Source organism: Halichoeres trimaculatus, unplaced genomic scaffold, assembly GCF_033239565.1.
Source record: "Halichoeres trimaculatus isolate MK-OKI-2021-1 unplaced genomic scaffold, fHalTri1.1 fHalTri1_scaffold_5, whole genome shotgun sequence".
Taxonomy (NCBI): Eukaryota; Metazoa; Chordata; class Actinopteri; order Labriformes; family Labridae; genus Halichoeres; species Halichoeres trimaculatus.
The window spans coordinates 37026583-37045508 of NW_027437183.1; the positions used below are offsets into that span (position 1 = coordinate 37026583).

General features: G+C 39.8%; 1 protein-coding gene across 2 annotated transcripts in view; it reads left to right on the top strand.

Moving 5' to 3' along the window:
* The window catches only part of npdc1b (neural proliferation, differentiation and control, 1b), a 44264-nt gene extending 38577 nt beyond the window's left edge, over positions 1-5687 (top strand). For both annotated transcript variants that reach the window (XM_074671008.1, XM_074671010.1), the window contains exon 9: positions 2001-5687. In XM_074671008.1, coding sequence (XP_074527109.1) covers positions 2001-2072 — 72 coding nt within the window. In that variant the 3' untranslated portion in view covers positions 2073-5687. The remainder of the gene's footprint in view (positions 1-2000) is intronic.
* Positions 5688-18926: the final 13239 nt, after the last annotated feature.

An 18926-nucleotide genomic window follows, 5' to 3' on the forward strand; every position in this document is an offset into this window, starting at 1 on the left:
CAAAGGTTCATCTCATGAACCATCAACTGGTAAGTCTGTGTGTGTACTTTCCTCTGTGCAGAAACAACAGATTTCCTGTAAAGGACAATAAAGATCTATCACACCTATGGACCATGATCTCAATCATCAGCTTATAACAGCCCAGGTTGGTTAAAGGATGCAGCCAAAAGCTGGGAGAACAACTGTGCTCTCAATCACTCAGACGTTTTGTGGACAGAGAAGATCTTTGTTTTGATGTGGATGAGAATTTGTGGTCCAGCATACAGGAACATAAGGAGGTGTAGGAAGACTGCAGTGCTCTGTAATTCCCACAGCACTGCATGGACAGCCCAAAGAGACTATCCTAAGATCACTTTTTTTTTTTTTTTTTTTACTTTACTTTTACTTCTTACTTGTTTTTTTTTCTTTGTGCAATGCAGCACCTTATTCTTCTTTCTGTATCCCAATGATGGGGTCAGTCAACAAATTACAGCATAAAAAGTAAAAGTGTAAAGTGTAGTGACTTTTGTCCAGTCTCTTGTAATCAATCTCCCACACACACCAAGATGTAACTTATAATTTATAATAACTGTCATCAAACCGTTAGGCATAGTTTACATCAGAACATCCTTCCAGAGTGAACTGTTATACTGACAACATGACTCAGCACTTTGACTGACCTATCCATACACACTGACACTAGGACTCCTTATTCTGATGCAATGACACGTTCACTGATGGAAATTGACTTTTGAGGGATAAACTAAGAATTTGAGTAAAAGACTGGCTTTTGCAGGTAATCCATGGTGTTCTGATATTTGTACAAACTGTTTTGAGAAATGCACTTAATGTTTTGCAAATAACAAGGATGATTTCAGAAATGTACCAAAGCAACTGAGAAAAACTGTAATTAGGTAGAAGCAAACATTACCTGTGAGATCGTTTCAGCTTCTTATACGACTAGATGTGGAAAGATCTAACTGTGTTTCCACCTGTGGGTGGCACTCAGGTTTAGGTAAGTTACTGCCACCTTCTGGGAGAAGTCAGCATTACAGCTACAATACAACAACACTGACATTAGATGGTCACCATACATGATTTTTTTCCCATCAGCTGTAAAAAATAAAAAGGCAGTGTGTTCCAGATTAAATTTCAATAAACAATATGAATTTGGGTGTGAGCTTAAAAATAAAGTATGATGAAATTTTTGTTTTTCTTTTTAAATTTAAGATTTATCTTCAAACATTGAAAATAATTAAAGGGATAAAACACGAAAAAAAGCTAATTAAAAAAAAAACTTGTTTGTTCACTTGTTAATTTCATTCACATTTTACTTACTTTTTATCAAACATATCTGTTCTTTACCACTGATTGATGTTAAATGGACCACCTGGTAATCTCTTTGCATGTTACTTACTGAAATGTAAAGATGTACAAAAAGACCCAACAGAACTGTCTGACCACAAACTACATTCATACTAATCTAGGTGGTTTGGAAAACAGCCTTCATTTAAAAAAGAAAAAACACTACCAAAACTGTCCACAGGTGTCACTGCAGTCAACACCAAACAGATAATCCTCACAGAGACTGTAACTACCCTTCCTGTTCATTATACACATGATCCTGTTTGGCAAAATATTTCTGTCAAAGTAGTTTTTAATCTGTTATTACTTCTCAAATACAGACATTTGTATTCAAAACTATTTTTTCCTTTTTTCTCTGTTTTATTCTTTTTCTTTAGAACCATTAAGATATACCTTTAACATATTAGATTGGAGGATTTCAAGAAATAAAAATAAAAAATCTGGGACTTTTGGTGACTTACAGCTCAAACAGTCGTATCTGAAGCACTTGATTGTGACAGTCTGGATAAAATCAACAAATGTTTCCTCCTGTCGGCTGCTGCTTTAATCTCAGCACATGAAACACCTGTGGGTTGACTGCTCATTATTTTGAGACTGTTTTATGCTTATCTTCCACACTTTGCTCTGTGTGACTGAGAGTCTCTGTCTCTCTGCAGACGGGGGAGATGGAGGTGAAGAACCCGCTGTTTGACGACTCCACCCTTTACTTTCAGAGGTTCCCAAAGTAAACCCGGACACTGAGACTCGTGTCCCCGCTCCAAATGCAGCACCTGTGTGTAACAGCAGTTGAGTTTACACACATCACACACACTGTACACATATGATACTGTGCTCAGTGTCCAGCCTTTAAAACGGACAGGATGAAGAGTGTGAGGTCCGCGTGAGGAGATGGAGGAAGAGGACGTCTAAGGACCAGTTTTTGGTTTGAAGAACGACTCTTTCTACAGCCACATCCTCCTCTTTTAGTTTTATCACTCTGTTTTCTATTTTTACGAATTCACTCCTTCGTTTTTTCTATTTTTGACTTCTGTCAGGTCACACAGGAAACTCAAAGTATTCAACGCAGTTCACTGATAGATCACCATGAATATCCACTCTTCTCTTCTGTTTGCTGCAGCTTTTTGTTTCTTTGAGTGTTTTAAAGAGAAACATGATTTTAGGATATGCAGCAGCGTGCTCTCTCAGATCGTTATGTAGCCTTTGTGTTTTCTCAGTCTCGTTCCTCTATGCATGAATTGATGATGCTGTGTTATGAAGCCTGAGAGTCAATATGCATTTAAAACCCTTACAAGTTTCTTGTGCAAACTTGCCATGATTATATATATGAATATATATATGTAAGTTACATGATTTCAAAGGAATTTGAAACCTCTTTACTGAGACCTCTGAACCAGAGCGACGCCCTCCTGTACATACATGATCCCACTCACCTGTCCCATGGTTTTGTGACGTGTAAATAGCTGCTGACGTGTTGTACAGGACAGAGATGTTACCTCTCACTCCGTGTGTTTGTCAGTGAGTGCTGTGTCACATATTCTACACTTATATGTTTCCTTATTGTGAGTTATGATATCTGCAGGGTTCCTACACGTGTGTAAAGGACGTCCGGGTGTACAACATGTGTGATCTAATATCTTTGTTACTGTGCAGAAAGGTTTTTATGTAAAGCGTACAAGGGGGAAGCAGAGAATATCTGCACACAGATTAACTTTTATAAAAACATGAGGAGAAGTTTTTCAAACCAACCAAGCCTTTAAAAGCCCCATATCATGAAAAACATGTTTTTTCTCATCCATCATTGTAGCTCACCAGTGGGGAATTCACTGACAGTACGGTCCACATGTTGCTGGTTTTACAGCTGCTGAAAATGCTCTTTCTGTGTATAGGGGGAACCAAAAACAAACCATAGTTTATCATTTTCTTTTCAACTACTGCCGCAACAAGTCATCAAATTCATCCTTTTTTAGGGGTCAGACTCTAGGACACATGTAGAGGACTAATTCTTGTGGAGTGTTAGTGGAGGTTGTTTTGGTGTTTTTCCACCTCTGCATCCATCTGAATGCATGAGCTAAGGAACATAATTGCTGCAAATCCTCCATAGTGGCTCAGTTTATGATCTTTTTTTTTTTTTATATATATATTGCATAAAGACAACTAGGACCTGGAACATAGATGGATGGAAAATATTGTAAGCAGCTAAAAGTACCATTTTATGGAATCTTTGATTAAAAAAATCAACATATAAAAAGCATGTATGTGGGTTCTTAATAATATTTTATGTATTGTTAAGACCAACGACTCTAAATGCTAGAGCCACAAATTTGAAAAAAGATGGTATATAGCCATAGAATTAATATCAAAAGAAATATATATTTTAACATAAAGGTTTTATTAAATCTACCACGTCGTCCAAACCACAGAATCATGAAGCCATTGAAGGACTGTTAGTGATTGATCAGATTGTAACATGGTCGTAAATTGACAAGATGAGAAAAAAATAAAGTGAAATGACTTTGCAACTGACTCAAAGACCTAAGTATACAAAGTGTCACAGCAGAGGGGGCAGTAATTTCTCTTCTTAAAGACAGACCAGATAAAGCTTGACTTTTAAATGTTTTGCTAATCTGCATCATAAAGTTATTTTATCAAACTTAAAGAGGGGGTATTCAGCTACCCCAAGTTTTAAACACAGAGTTACAGTAACAAAGCTGGATGTTCAGACTCAACGTGCAGATTTTCAAACTTCTACATACTCACATGTTGCAAAAAATCCCTGAATCTGTCTGTAAATGGATCAAAATGGTGTGTTCTAAAATCAGCATGGGATCTTAACCAGACTCCCTGAAATGATGACGTCATCACATAAGGATCTTTTAACTGCGGGCTTCCAAAGGGCTTGCCAATCAGAGTGAAGGGGGTTTGTGGAGCAAGGAGTCTTAAAGAGACAGCAGCTAAAACAAAGCGTTTCACAAAGAGGCTTAAAAACACCAGTGAGAGGAAACAAGGGACTTAGAAGGGACTGGTAGGGGGGCACCAGAGGGACATAATTAAAGAAGGTATTTTTTCCAGCTTCACACCGCTGAAGGTGCCTGGTTGAGAGGTCTGTGTGTCTACTGTTGACCTGAGAGCTGTCAGGACATATCTTAGGGGATGTTATGGACTGAAAAAAGGCCACGCCCATGCTGCAGATGAAATAAAAAGGAAGTTCTTGGTTGGAGGACCTAAGAAAGGGCTAAAAAAAAGCATTAAATTTAAAAAAGTAAAAGCTTTGGGAGATTTTATAAAATCAAACTTAATATAACATTTTATTGATTCAACATTATGAAGCAGTGTAAAGACTTTACTGTCAAAAATGCTGAACTCTTCTCTATCAAACCTAGATGCAAAAAAGCAGCCTAAAGTATGTGGCTGAAAAACAAACACATTTTCATAAATGAACAATGTGTCATGGTGGTCTTTATCAATTGTTACGTATTGTATGCTGTTTATACAAGACATCAAAAAGCTGCAGCCTGTTTTAAGGAACCTGACAACAGTGTGAACGATGAAGAGGCCACTAATTAAATTGTGATCACTCAAAGACTGATGTGAGTTAAATTAAAAACATTTTTTTTCACGTTGAATGAAGCGAGCTGAGCGGATGTTCTCTGCTTCCTCCTTTACTGTAGCTGCTATCTGACCTGACCCTAATGATCCTACATCCACCTGATGTAACCACTCCCCCTGCTGCCCTCAGAGATCACACATGTTGCTTTACACACGTGAGACGACTGTCAGCTCCTCTGACAGACGTCTCTAACAGGAACCCTGGATGTAACTGTGGCCTCTCGCTGTCGTCTCTCAGGAAAGCCGCTCCCCGTGGCTCCTCTCTTTCTCTCCACTCCTCTTTCTCTGCTTCTTGCTCGCCCACAGGGAGGAGCTCGAAAAACTGTACTTGACCTGCACATGTTATTTATCAAACACACACTCACACACACACATTTACAGTGTGTTCATGTAAAACAGAAACACCAGGGAGTATTAACTCTGGAGAGTGAGCTGTGTTGTAAAGACTGTTTGACTCAAACTCGCTGAGCTTGAAGAACCAAGGACAGGCTCAGAAACATAACTCTCATACTGTTTGCCTTTTTCCATGTGACATATCTCTGCTTTCTTTTCACCTGTGAGCTGAACACTAACCCAGCAGGTTGTCTGTTGAAGGAACTCTGTAACTACCTAGACTAGCTCTCTTTGATACTGACTGTTTTCAGACTACAGTACTTTATCGACCTGTTTAGCATGCATGAGGATACACCAGAGCTGAAATGAAGGAAATAAATATTTATATAATCTCAAGTGAAACATGCTGGGTTGTGAAGTCTCTTTTTTCTGCCAAACTCATCCTCCTGAGACCCAACAATGCATTTTTATCTTCTGTAGAGGACATCACTTTCAGAGCTTTCTTTAAAAAATAAAGTAGTCTGCATGGATAACACCTGTTGTGTTCTGTAGAGGACATCCTGGGCCAATAATTTCAGATTTGTTAGAGTTTGACCAATGAAACATAAGATCTATTTTTCCCAAATGGCCACCCAACCAGCCCCTGTGTTTTATGAGCGTAAGAAAGTTATCAGATTCATGCAAATGCTGTGCTTTCAAAGATAAATATTTGATATTTCTTAAAACACAAGTGCAAGCTATAATTTGTGAAGTTTTGATGTCGTACTTTGTTTTTTTTTTTTTACTAATTTAAAGGGGCTGTGAGGAGTTTGAAAGTGATCTTGAAAAAGTCTCCCTTCTAGATATATACCCAATCGTAATCCTCACTTTAAAATGAGATCTTAAGCATCAATATAGATTATCACAAAATGCTACTTCCTGATTGGGTTGAGCAAAACTGAATTGATTTGTAGTACATCCAAGTCTCTATGACAACATCATGCCTGAGTTCAGTGGTGAAAAGAGAGATCTGTGTTTTTTCTGCTGAAAACGATTTCTGTGATTAATTATGTAGTGGTGGTGGACATTGGAGCCTAACTCTCAGACAGAAAAAGGACAGAAGAGCAGAAGAAAGATAAACAGGGGGGAGATAGAGCACAAACTACAAGATATATGTATATATATATATATATATATATATATATATATATATATATATATATATATATATATATATATATATATATATATATATATATATATATATATATATATATATATATATATATATATATATATATATATATATATATATATATATATATATATATATATGTGCCGCTTATGAGCGTAACAGATCTGGCACCCTGTAGCTGGTTAAGAGGCTCATAGTCTTCCCTAGCCCACAGCTGTGGACCCAGCCCTACAGGTCCTCATAGACCCTGGCTGCTTCCCTAAGCCCAGGTACCTTGCCTTGCCTTGCCTTGGTCTGATGTGGGCAAATACACCTCTGAAAATAACAACTTATACCATGCCCACCACTTAACTCTTTTATGTGTCACTCACGTAACTATAACTACTGAGAAGCTGCACCTGCAGAGTGTCGATGATGTGACAATAAAAAAGCAAAAAACGTACAAAAGTGGCAAGCCATGACAATATTAGTACCCGCTTGAGCATACGGTCTACTCTCACGTTTGTATAAACTTTCCAAACACTGTCCACAGTGCAACACATGTTATGTGAGACAATGAACCTCCAATTACATATACATTTGTGACAGGAATCTGATGGTAAAAAATATGTCTTTGAAGGCTGTTCCATTAGCATCTCCTTTTGAGCAGAGGCAGGACACTTGCCTTGGATTGGAAGGAAGTGGCTTTGGAGGCACTGCCTTCCAAGGCAAGGCAAGGTATCTGGGCTTTGGAAAACAGCCCCTGTGTGGAGGTAGCCTGGGGTATTGAACACAGATCTGGCACAGCCTTTCTACCCAGTCAGTGTAAGTTTTTACTCTGTGAGTGCGGTGCCACTGAGAGTGCTCCTCATACGCCCTCCTGTCAGCAGCCACACGCCTCAGATAGGCAGCCAGGTCCTCTGTGCTCCTGAATTTGACACATGGATGAAGGAGCCAGGGGGGGCCAGGGCCTCGTAGGTGGCTCTGCTGGGGCCAAGGACCACCGGAACGACTCCTGCTTGGACAGCATTCCTCCAGAGCTTCTCGCTGTTGTAGTCTGTGGCTTTAGAATTCTCAAAGGAAAGGTAGAAGAAGCACTTTGAGATGGTGGGCAGCAGCTTCCTGTCTGACAGCGCTCTCACGTTCCACCTGTCGTACACCTGTACGGGGACAGACTTCTTTAGACTCTGTTAAACAGCAGCTCACTGAGCAGGAGCGGTTTGGAGCGGCTCTCAGGACCAATCCATCAAAGTCCAATTCAAAGACCTACCAAGTGCTATTTTTTAGTGTACATCTACTTCTCAGCCACTAGGTGGCAGCATTGTCGAGGATCAGCAAAGATGAGGGTCTGTGTTTGTGACGCTTTTGATGAATTAAGTTTTCATAAATAGTCTCTGTTCACAGGATCTTTCACACAGAAATGTTTCAGTCTTTAAAGAACACAAAAATACCTGATGGAGGAGAATCAGGGATGGAAAAGGCTGATAATAAACAAAGCTTTATTGACCCCACCATCTGAGGCTGAAACTGAGATCTGAGACAACAGTGAACAGAAAAACAATAACACTGATTCAGATAGTGTTTGGTTTCTCTGTCAAACTTTTTTTTTTAACAAAATAAATGTGAGCTTCCTGTGAATGAAACACAGATATGATTAGAAACCCACTGAATGGAAATGTAAATAATGGATGGATTACTTAAAGGGACTGTGAGGACTATCTGTTTGAATTGGATTGCAGTGAAACCTTTACTTAAAAATACTTTATTGATCCCCAAGGAGAAATAACTTTTCAGTTTCATCCCTTCTAAGAAACATAAAAAGGCAGTGACATGTAACAGGGGGAGGACAGGAGCTGGAGAACTGTTGGGCCCGTCTCCTTAGATGTGAAGAGAATACATGATGGAGGAGAAGGGGGAAAAGCAAAGACCACACTGGGCTCCTGTAGGGGGCGCAGTGTGGGATTAGGACATAAACACTTCAGCACAGAAGCACATGATAAACCATTACAACAAAACTCAAAGACTTTTCCATGTGGGAGCTGGAAGGGTGTTGTGAAGGGAAGGTGTCGCAGCACAGACACCAAGGAGCATGCAGCCTCACATGGGCGCGATGCATCCACCATGACATGATGACATGACTCGTAACAAGGCGTGTGTTTGTATTGAAAAAAAAATGACCATCTTCTTTTTGAGACCACTTTTCTTTCTTCAAGACAACTTTTACTGGATTCAGTGCAACAAGGTGAGGTAGGGGAGACTGGGGACAGTTGCAACACTTTTTACATTACTCTCAGTTACTCAGAGAATATTTGGACTAGTCTCACCAAATCTTTACATATTAAACCTACATCTGTCTGCTCAATGCCCATACCATTTAAAGATGGCTACATATAACATATTAATCACACTATTAATTTGAATAGAGGAATTCAGACGTTGCAACTGAGCCCAAACCTGGGGACAGTTGCAACACAGATCAGGGACGGTTGCAACATATGAAAAACAAACATTAATTTTTCACTAACTATCCTCAGTGTTTTGTCTAAATAGGACAAATACCAATGTTATGACCCAGAGTGGGCTCAAATTCAATTTTCTTTTCTGTACAGCTTTAAGGTATTTAATTAATTTTGTTGTGTTTTAAACATGGGCCTACTTTGAGTCAATGTGCAGATATTACTGAAGCTATAAAAACTCAATATTGCATTTTGGGACAAAAAGAATGGAATAATTTATTTTCTTTTTTTTTTTTTTTTTTTTTTTTTTTTTTTTTTTACAATGTCTCTATTTAGCTGTTTCATTTACTATATGACAAGTTTATATGACACATACAACATACAATAATAACTAATTGCTCATTTTTGCTTAACAAGTAATTTGGGAAATTATTCTGTTTATCATTAGTGTTAGTTTCTACATATGATTGCCTGTTCTGTTCATCATGAGCAATAAAATATATTAATTTTGCCTATTTTGAACTAAAAATCTTTAAAAATATGGTTGTGTGGTCTCTTCTAATATGACTAACCTAATAGCATGGGGACAGTTGCAACAGTTGCAACTGCCCCCAAAACACCATGTGCTAGCTAGCCACATTGACATTGACATTGACACATGCTCACCATGTCATTTAATAGTCAACAAACAGTGATTCAAACTAGATAGGTTTGGATTCATTCATACATAAGGTCAGGACAGTATGACAAAAAAACAGCTCATGAAAAAAGCTACTTTCATACCTCCAAAACAACTTAACTTGATAGAAGCAGGACCAGATGCTCAATATGGCCTCTCTCTTCTTGGTGGGTAGAGGGTCTAACTGAGCATGTGCAGTGTGAGTGTCATCACTCTAGCATGTTTCTGATTGGAGAAATAAGGCTTGTTGCAACCGTCCCTTGTTGCAACTGTCCCCAGTCTCCCCTATTTATCAACAGTTACATAGAGCTGAGCTCAGTTACTCATACGTGGTTTAAATAATCGCGCTAATGTCCTTTTAGCCTGATTTAGTTGACGGGATGATTGAAGGCTTACAAAGTCTGTCCCTCCAAGGCTGAATCGTGTTGAATTCTTCCTGAAAAGGGAGCAGTGAGGATCACAGAAATAACCATCATCTGACATAACCATGGTCATAATTCATGAATAGTAAGGAGAGAGCGACGTTTTTCACACAAACAGAGCAGCAATGATTTTTTTTTCTTTTAGCATTACTGTTTCAGTCTCCAAGGCATTATTATTATTTGCATTAACTGATAGGGTCACATCATCAACACTGCCGATGCAAATTTTGTGGATCGGTATGTTTCTACTCACTGGCCAGTTTATTTGGGACACCTGTCTAGTACCAGGTTGGACCCCGTTTTATCTTCAGAACTGCCTCAGTCCTTGGCGGCATAGACTCAACAAGGTACTGGAAACATTCCTCAGAGAGTTTGGTCCATATTGACATGATAGCATCACACAGTTGCTGCAGATTTGTCGTCTGAACATCCATGATGAGAATCTCCCGTTCCACCACATCCCAAAGGTGCTCTATTGGATTGAGATCTGGGGACTGTGGAGGACATTTGAGTACAGGGAACTCATTGTCATGTTGAAGAAAGCAGTCTGAGATGATTCCAGCTTTATGACATGGAGCGTTATCCTGCTGGAAGTAGCCATCAGAAGATGGGTACACTGTGCTCATAAAGGGATGGACATGGTCAGCAACAATACTCAGGTAGGCTGTGGACTTTAAACCATGCTCAGTTGGTACTAAGGGGCCCGAACTTCAGACCTGTCTTCGGACTGCTTACCTGTTGCCTACAAGTTTCGTCCCAGTTTCTGCCTGTTACGCCTGACCCTCGGCCTGACTACAAGGTATCGACTAAAGCTTCTGTGCGTCACTCACCTGCCTGCCTGAGTCCCCGGCTGTTGATCCTGCTCCTGTCTCTGACGCCGAGTTCAGCCTGTCCTGATCTGTGTTGGTCTACCTGGTACCTGATCCCTGCCTGTCTTCGACTCTGAGTATCGCCTGAATCCAACTCCGTGTTGGTCTGCCTGGTTACTGAACCCTCGCCGGCCTTCTACTACGTGAGCCTTTGCCTGTACGTCTCCTGTGTGGCTCAGTCAGGAGAGCGCTCGTCTAAGAGATCCTGTGGTTGCGGGTTTGATCCCCGCTCAAGCTGCAACTCCCTGCATTCAAAGACTGTCTGAGCCTTTGTCCCAAACGTGTCCTGTGTGGCTCTACTGGAAAGACACTCACCCTTCATTCCAAAGTGTGTGGGTTCAAATCCTGCTCTGAACTGTGCCTTTAAGTTTCTGCCAAAAAAGACTGTTCATTGTTTGTCACCAACTACTTGCTCCCGGGTCCTAAATACAAACGTGTCATATATATATATATATATATATAAACCAAATGTATAAAAATCCTACTGATCTTTCATCTATAACAAAATACAAATCGAAGTGCAGAAATAAATATATAAACAAATTTTTGGCTTAACCACTGAAATATGTTATGTGTGAAATCTGTGGATTACACTTTTTAAATGCACTGTAAAACTTTCTTTTTCAAATTGCAGCCTTCGGGATTTGAAAATTGCATTGTATTACAGTGCGATGTAGGTTTAAACTCGATTTATTGTTTAGCCCTATATTTAATAACTAAAGCATCTGGAAATAACCTATGTTGGTGCTGATAATCTCATTTTAAAATTACAACCAGGCTTATATCTACAGGTGAGACATTTTCAGGATCACTAAGAAAGTCCTCACAGCCTCTTTAATAATGACTCCTTGCCCTGCTGAGGAGGATTCAGCTGACCCACAGCTGATCCTGTGGTGGCTGTTTTCATCACAAGGTAAAATGACCTCACATGAGTTGCAGAGGGAAGGAAGCCATGTGTTCTTTAAAACCCACTGTTTTCATCCTCATCTCCTATTTGTTTCCTTGAACCTATTCAGGAATCTCTGGTGGGGGGTTGATGGAAGTGGAAAACACGAGCGTGGGATCCATGGATGCAGCCTAAGAGACTTTGAGTTTACTCAAACTTGGATGCTGATCAAATATATATTTTAACATCTGCTGAAATTTGGTCACTTCTGTCTCTGTCTCTGCCATCCTCTCACTTTTCTGTGATCTTCATGTCAACATTTGAACTTTGATTCAAATAAACCTGCACGTGGTCAAACATCCCACAGAGCTCAGAGAGTCCTCTCAGATGGTTTTATTGTTTTATATTCCAAAGGTATTTACACATATATTACTTTGTATACACATTTTGTATAAAATAAGATATTTACACAGAGCCGGTGATCATAATTTGATATAAAGTCTTGGCATTGGTCTTCCTCCTCTTCCTCCTCCTCAGTCAGACTCTCACAGCTTGGTCGTGGTCTGGAGGCCTGGGGTGCTCTGTGTGCTGGTCTGAGCCGAGGCGGTCACCGTGGTCCCGCTCACAGCTGTCTTCTTCTTCTGACTGAATCAACATTAAACACAGTTAGTCAGAGTCCTGCAGGTTACAGCAGCTCTTCATCAGTTCACTGTGAAACCAGCTGCTCTCACCTGTTCTTCAGGAAGAGCTTTCCTGACGGAGAATCTGGATCCACACATTTCATCTTGTTGGCTGTCGTGATGAATCTGTGACAGGAACCAGAGAAAACCTGGTCAGAATCAAAACCTCTCAATGATCCAGGATCAAGACATGTGGGTAAACAGAGTGGTTTTACTCACGTGATCTCTGTGCGAGGACAGAAGACACTGGGCTCGTGTATGAAGGGTCCGGCCTTTATGATCTTTGAGTGGACCCTGCCCTTAAACCAGCCAGAACACTTGCACCTTTCAGCCATGTCTGGTTGTCCTGTGTGAGGGAAAGGCACAAAGACACTGGGTATAAAAGATGATCATCTTCAGAGCAGACAGAGAGCAGCAGGATGATTCTCAGAGAGAGGACGGCTCCAAACACAGAGAGGCTGAATCCAGAACTCTCTACAGTATGCATCCAGACGTCACATTATAAAACACTGTCTCACCTTGTGCAGAGAGGACGAGCAGGCAGGAGAGGAAGGCGATGATGGTTATCTTCATGGTGTGTGTAGAAGGTTCTGGATCACACTCCTCTGTGTGTCTGTGTATGTGTCTGTGTTCAGTCAGGACACTGATGGTGTTCAGCTCAGAAACGTCTCTCTTTTATACACACCCTGTGACTCATGATAACACACTTTCACTTTCCAGCTGAACTTTCACTTTTCAGATCCTTCCTTTTTCCTTCAACATCCTTTTTCTCGTAATCTCAGACACTTCTTTGGTCTAAGTTTCAGCTTCAGAGTCATCGCAGTCTGCAGGAGATGTCTGTTATATGGAGTGATCATTAAAAGGAGTTCTCTGAAAAAAATAATCAAATAATTATTCTTTAGCATTAAAATAAATGTTGAAAATAAAAGTGTTTTCTGCCATTTTTTACAGCTCCCTCTCTGAACACACAATCCCATCTCTGGAAATCCTCCATTATCTGCCCAGTACCCAAAAAGAGCAATCCTATCCACAATAACAACTTTCAGCCAGTAGCACTAACATCTGTGGTAATGAAGTCAGCATACATGCTGACCCCCTTCAGTTTGCTTACAAACACCATTGGGGTGTGGATGATGCAGTATTGACACCGCTGCACGGCGCCTACGCTCTTCTTGAGAAGCCCAAGTCTCTCATCAAACTGCTGTTTGTGGATTTCTCGAGCACCTTCAATGCTGTGCTACTTTATCTGATGCGAGGTAAGTTACTACAGATGGACGTCAACCCACATCTGATACTCTGGACCCTCTCTTTCCTGACTGACGGACAGCAGAGGGTAAGGGTTAGGGGTCACCTCAGCTCATCCAGGACTGTTTCCACCGGATCTGTCATCTCACCTGTCCTGTACACTCTGTACACCGACGACTGCAGAAGCACCAACCCGGACACAACATTTATCAAATATTCTGATGACACTGTGATCATTGACACTAATAACACACCAACAGAAAAACCCCACCATCACCCCCTTTCTGTCAGTCAACAACCAGGTGATAGAGAGGGTCGAGTCGTTCAAATACCTCAGGACAATAATTGATCAGAGACTCACCTTCCACCTAAACGGTGAAACCTTCTTCTCCAAATGCCAGCAGTGCCTCTTTTTCCTGAGGAAGCTTCACAGGCTCCAGGTTCACCAGTCAGTCCTGACAGTTTTCTATAAATGCTTCATTGAATCTGTCATCACCTTCAATATATCAGCCTGGTTTGGTTCACTATCCAATATCCATCGCAGCCCACTCAACAAAATCATAACATTGAGCAGTAAAATAATTGGACTGGAGCAGGATTCACTCACCAACATCTACAACAGAAGGGTTAAACTGAAAGGTACACACATAGCCTCAGATACCACACACACACACTGCACAGTCACTACAACCTGTTGCCCTCAGGCAAGAGATACAGATCTTTGACATTCAGGACCAAGAGAGCCATGTCCAGCTTCATACCCACATCCATCCGGCTCAGGAATGCCTGACCTGTCTGTAATTTGTAATTTTGCACTTTGCACATCTGCAAAAAGTTCATGAAAGCCTGCTCCATGTATGTTTGCACGAGTCTATGACTAGGGTCTGTTTTTATCAGAGGGGAACCCTCTGGGCCTTCAAGGTATTTAGTGAAGGCCTAATGAAAAATATTGAAAGAATTTTTGTACTCCTAAAAAATTATTTTGTTTTATTTTATTTTATTTTTATTTATTTGTTTTACTCACTGAAATCATCGCAATGAGTTTTATATTATTTTTATGAACTTGTCCTGGCAAACAGTGGGTTAATATAACTAAATGGAAAATGGACCAATCACAACTTTCCTTTTGACAGTATCTGGGTAAATCAGCAACACCTTCTGGCAGGCAGGGCCTTCAGTAACTGCAACGAATGCCTGTGTAACTCAAGCAAATGTGGACACAATTTGACAATGACAGCCGTCTTAGCCAATCATATTTTGTTAAGTTGTGGGCGGGATCATTTCCTGTCATCTTCCGGGGATTTGGGAATACTCAATGGATTCGCCCAACTGTAGCTGTGAGTGAGTGAGGAGAAAAGAGAAGATCTAGTTGGCAGAACGTGAAGAGAAATGGCGGAAAGTAACTGAGAAGACAGTGTGGTTGCTGGATTACTTAAAACTCCATTTTCAAGAAAAGCTTGAAAGTGCACTGAAAGCTCACCAGCTCCAACCTGGTCTAACCTCGGCCCAGGGCGGAGCGCACCCTCCACAGCTGTAATTTGGTGACAAGCACACATGTGTGCACGCCTCAGAGGCAGGTTTCCAAAGTGTCAGGCACATTTTAATGCAATAAACAATCACAGTAATCACTATTTAATGTAACTGTCTGAACCAGCATATACATTTATATCTATATTAACTGTCCCATCACATCTGATGTCAGATTAAAGCCGTTTGTCATAATGGAAAGTTAACCTGACGGCAGCTGGAAGTTTGATGCACATCTTACAATTAAACAATAAACAGCCTTAACATCTGATACTGAGTATATATCTGGTTCTCTCATTTCATCTAATTCAAAGAAAAGAGGGAGAGAAAAGACAAAGAAAAAAAAGAGAAAATAAATGTATGTTACTCTGGATGTACCTGTTATTTCCCATATTTCTCTATTTGAGTATTTATTTTTAACCTGATATAAAAAGATGGAGAATATTATTGTAAGGAGGATGAAGAGGAGACACCAGGAGAGTATACAGTATATCACTACAGGTATGCACAATTTAAGCAAAAATTTGTGTGTATGCACTGTTCGTGAATGAGGCCCATTGTGAGCATACTGATTGATTTTAAGTTGATTTTTTTTTTCAATTTTATATCTTAATTTTTTTTTATTGTTTGAAGTTGTGTTAGGTGTTGCAGTGTTCAGGCACATGATAAATTTGTAATTCCGCAAAACTATCAATATACTGAACTTCCATGTCACATGATTCTGGCTATTGTTTTTATTTCTTTGTTTGATTGTTTATTGCCACGTGTGGTCCCATGGTCCTACTGAAGGCCCAGTGGCTGGGGCCACGGTTCGCCACCGGTTTTTATTTACCTAATTATATACCCTCTGTATTTTAATCAACCGTTTTTATCATCACTATCTATTCACTTATTCATTTTAATTAATTGTACATTTTCATGCATCCATTCATCGATTTTGCTTTTCGATGTATGAGCATAGGGATTGACTGTTTGAATGCATGTTGTATTGTATACACACTGATGCTCTGCACAAATGAGGTTCCTAACGGATAAATTAAGTTCTTTGAATATATTATTTACACACCATAATTCCGTTTGTTTTCTTCTTAAATCAATGAAACTAAAGATTTCTAGATGTTTGGACATGTTGTGGACCTTTGCTCTCAGCCTAATGTAGGACTTAAATCCTTGGCACCTTTACTTCAAGAGAAAAATAATTTTGAGCACTGACCTGACACATCATGCTTAATGAAAAAAAAAAGTACAGCACCACAATAAAAGACACCTATAATAAAAGAAAGCACAAGTTAAAGATTTGATTGTGTTTAAATGCTGAGAAGCTGAAAAGTTTTTTTCTGAAAGGATCCAGACTCTGCATGGAAAGGTTAAGAAAACTTTAATAGCGTATCTCATATTTAACTATGCTAAATAGGTCAGTGAAGGAAACAGGTTATTGCTGTGTCAGCTGGATGTGTGAGGGGATTTCAGTTTCACAGCTGAAGGATCTTTGCAGTAGTTTCTCTTCCTCTATTGGCTGTGAGGACAATTCCCGTCAATTCCCGTAAATGTGACTTTCTCAACAGGAAATGGAAATCAGAGACACGTGTAGACTGAACCAGTCAAAACACACACGTCATAAGTCTCTGTGTTGAACTACAGGTCAAAGCAGACACAACCAATACCCCCTGTGAAAACACACTTTGGAGGCCCCACAGCCCTAAACATCACATACAGACATGCATCACAATGAATACTTGAGAATAAATATGTGACAAGATTTTGATACAAATCCTCCTCTAAAGACATATTCTTCCATTAGTTTTTGTCTGATTCAACTTCTTCATTTTTTGCAGTTTTAAGCATTCAAGTCTGATTCTCTTCATCAGCAATTAGCTTTGTATGTGTTTTTAAATTGACATCCTCATTAACTAAAAAGAGAGGCCACATTTCTCCTGTTTCAGCTTCCCTTCACAGACTCCTGATACATTTTAGAACTGCTTTTATTGTTGACCTTTAAAGTCTGTTTGGACTTAGGACTTAGTACATTTCTGATCTTTTCAGTTTATGCATGCCTGGTTATAACCAGAGGTCCTCAACCAGAGCTCTGCTCGCCGTCCCAAAGTCCAAGCTGAGGACCCAGAGTGACCTTTGACCTTTTCTGTCAGTGCTCAGGAAAAATCTCCCTGTGGAGATCAGAATCTTTATCCTCTTAAATCTGTTATAAAAATTCATTTTTATCAATGTGATTTTACAGGAGATGGCAGGAGAGTCAATGTCACAGCCAGAATCTTTAATATTTTTAATATTCTGTCGTCCCCCTTTTTGTTCGGCATACCAATGTGTGGTGGCCAAAAGGCCAAAAGCAGCCATGCATGACTGTGCATCGGGTAAGGGAAATGTTTTTTGAGATGTATGAACTATTCCTTTAAAAGTTTTTAAGGTTAATTGTTTTAAAATGCCTGAATAGAGAAATAAAACTGCTTTTGTAAAATTTTGTCATTTCCAGCTCCTAGTGAGAGAAGCTTAACACTTTAAAACCAGAATCAGAAAATACTTAATTAATCCCCAGGAGGTGGTTTGGATTTACCAATTACTCTTCACACTGCACAGCAGTAGGAATTAAAAATAGGAAATGGAATAGAATAAGGTAGTTAGCAACAAAATAAAATTAGAAAGAGAATAAGATAAGACAGACATTGAAATAAAATTAGTCTCAGGCAAAAATAAGCAAGTAGTACCGAAAATATGATAAATACAAGTTAAGCCAAAACTTACATATATTATTGTGTATTGCACAGTGCAATTTATTTTACTGCTCTTTAATTTTTTCACTAGCTGAATGCTGCAACAAAATAATTTCTCCCCTGGGAATCAATGAAGTCTCATATTGTGTTGATTACTGAGTGAATGTGGAGCTCAGATCATCTCAAACTGGCTTCTTTGACATGACAATGAGTTCCCTGATACTGGAACAGGAGATCCTCATCATGGATGTTCAGCCACGGACCTTCAACTACAGCTGTGTGATGCTATCATGTCAATATGGAGCAAAACCTCTGAGGGTTTGCAGCACCTTGACTAATATGTAATACCAAGGATTACGGCAGTTCTGAAGGCAAAAGGGGGTCCAACCTGGTGCTAGCAAGGTCTACCTAACAGAGCGGCCTGTGGATGTAATCCAGCATCACTGAGTCATTTAGGGGAAACACTCTCAGTTTTAGGAAACTAGCATCAGATTAACTGAGACACAGACAGAATAGAGAAGTGTGTGTTGAAGATAGTCTCTGATCTTTGCGTGATGAAACATTTCCTCAATAAGACATCTTGTGAAACACGCTCATATTTCATCACGGTATGTTTTTGTTCCTCTGGAAGCTGTGTTCCCCTTTATTATTAACTGTACTCCTTCCACTGAAACAGGAAGTGAAACAGGAGGCGGAGGGAAAGTTCAGGTCCTTCAACCCGAAAGAATAATTCCTGACTGTGAAGACTCTTATATTGTGAATTTCAATACTTTTGAACCTGAGTTTAAAATAAGTTTAAGCAGCAAAGTCTGAACATGGAGGAAACAGTGATGTGTCCAAAGTTAGCAGCATGTCTCTGAGGTCAGATTTTTTTGTTTTTTACTTTGATTGTATTTTTGTCGGGCTGCACATTGGTGCAACAGTTAGCACCGCAGCCTCACAGCAAGAAGGTCACTGATCTGATTCCCAGTTGGTTCTGAGGGCCTTTCTGCGTGGAGCA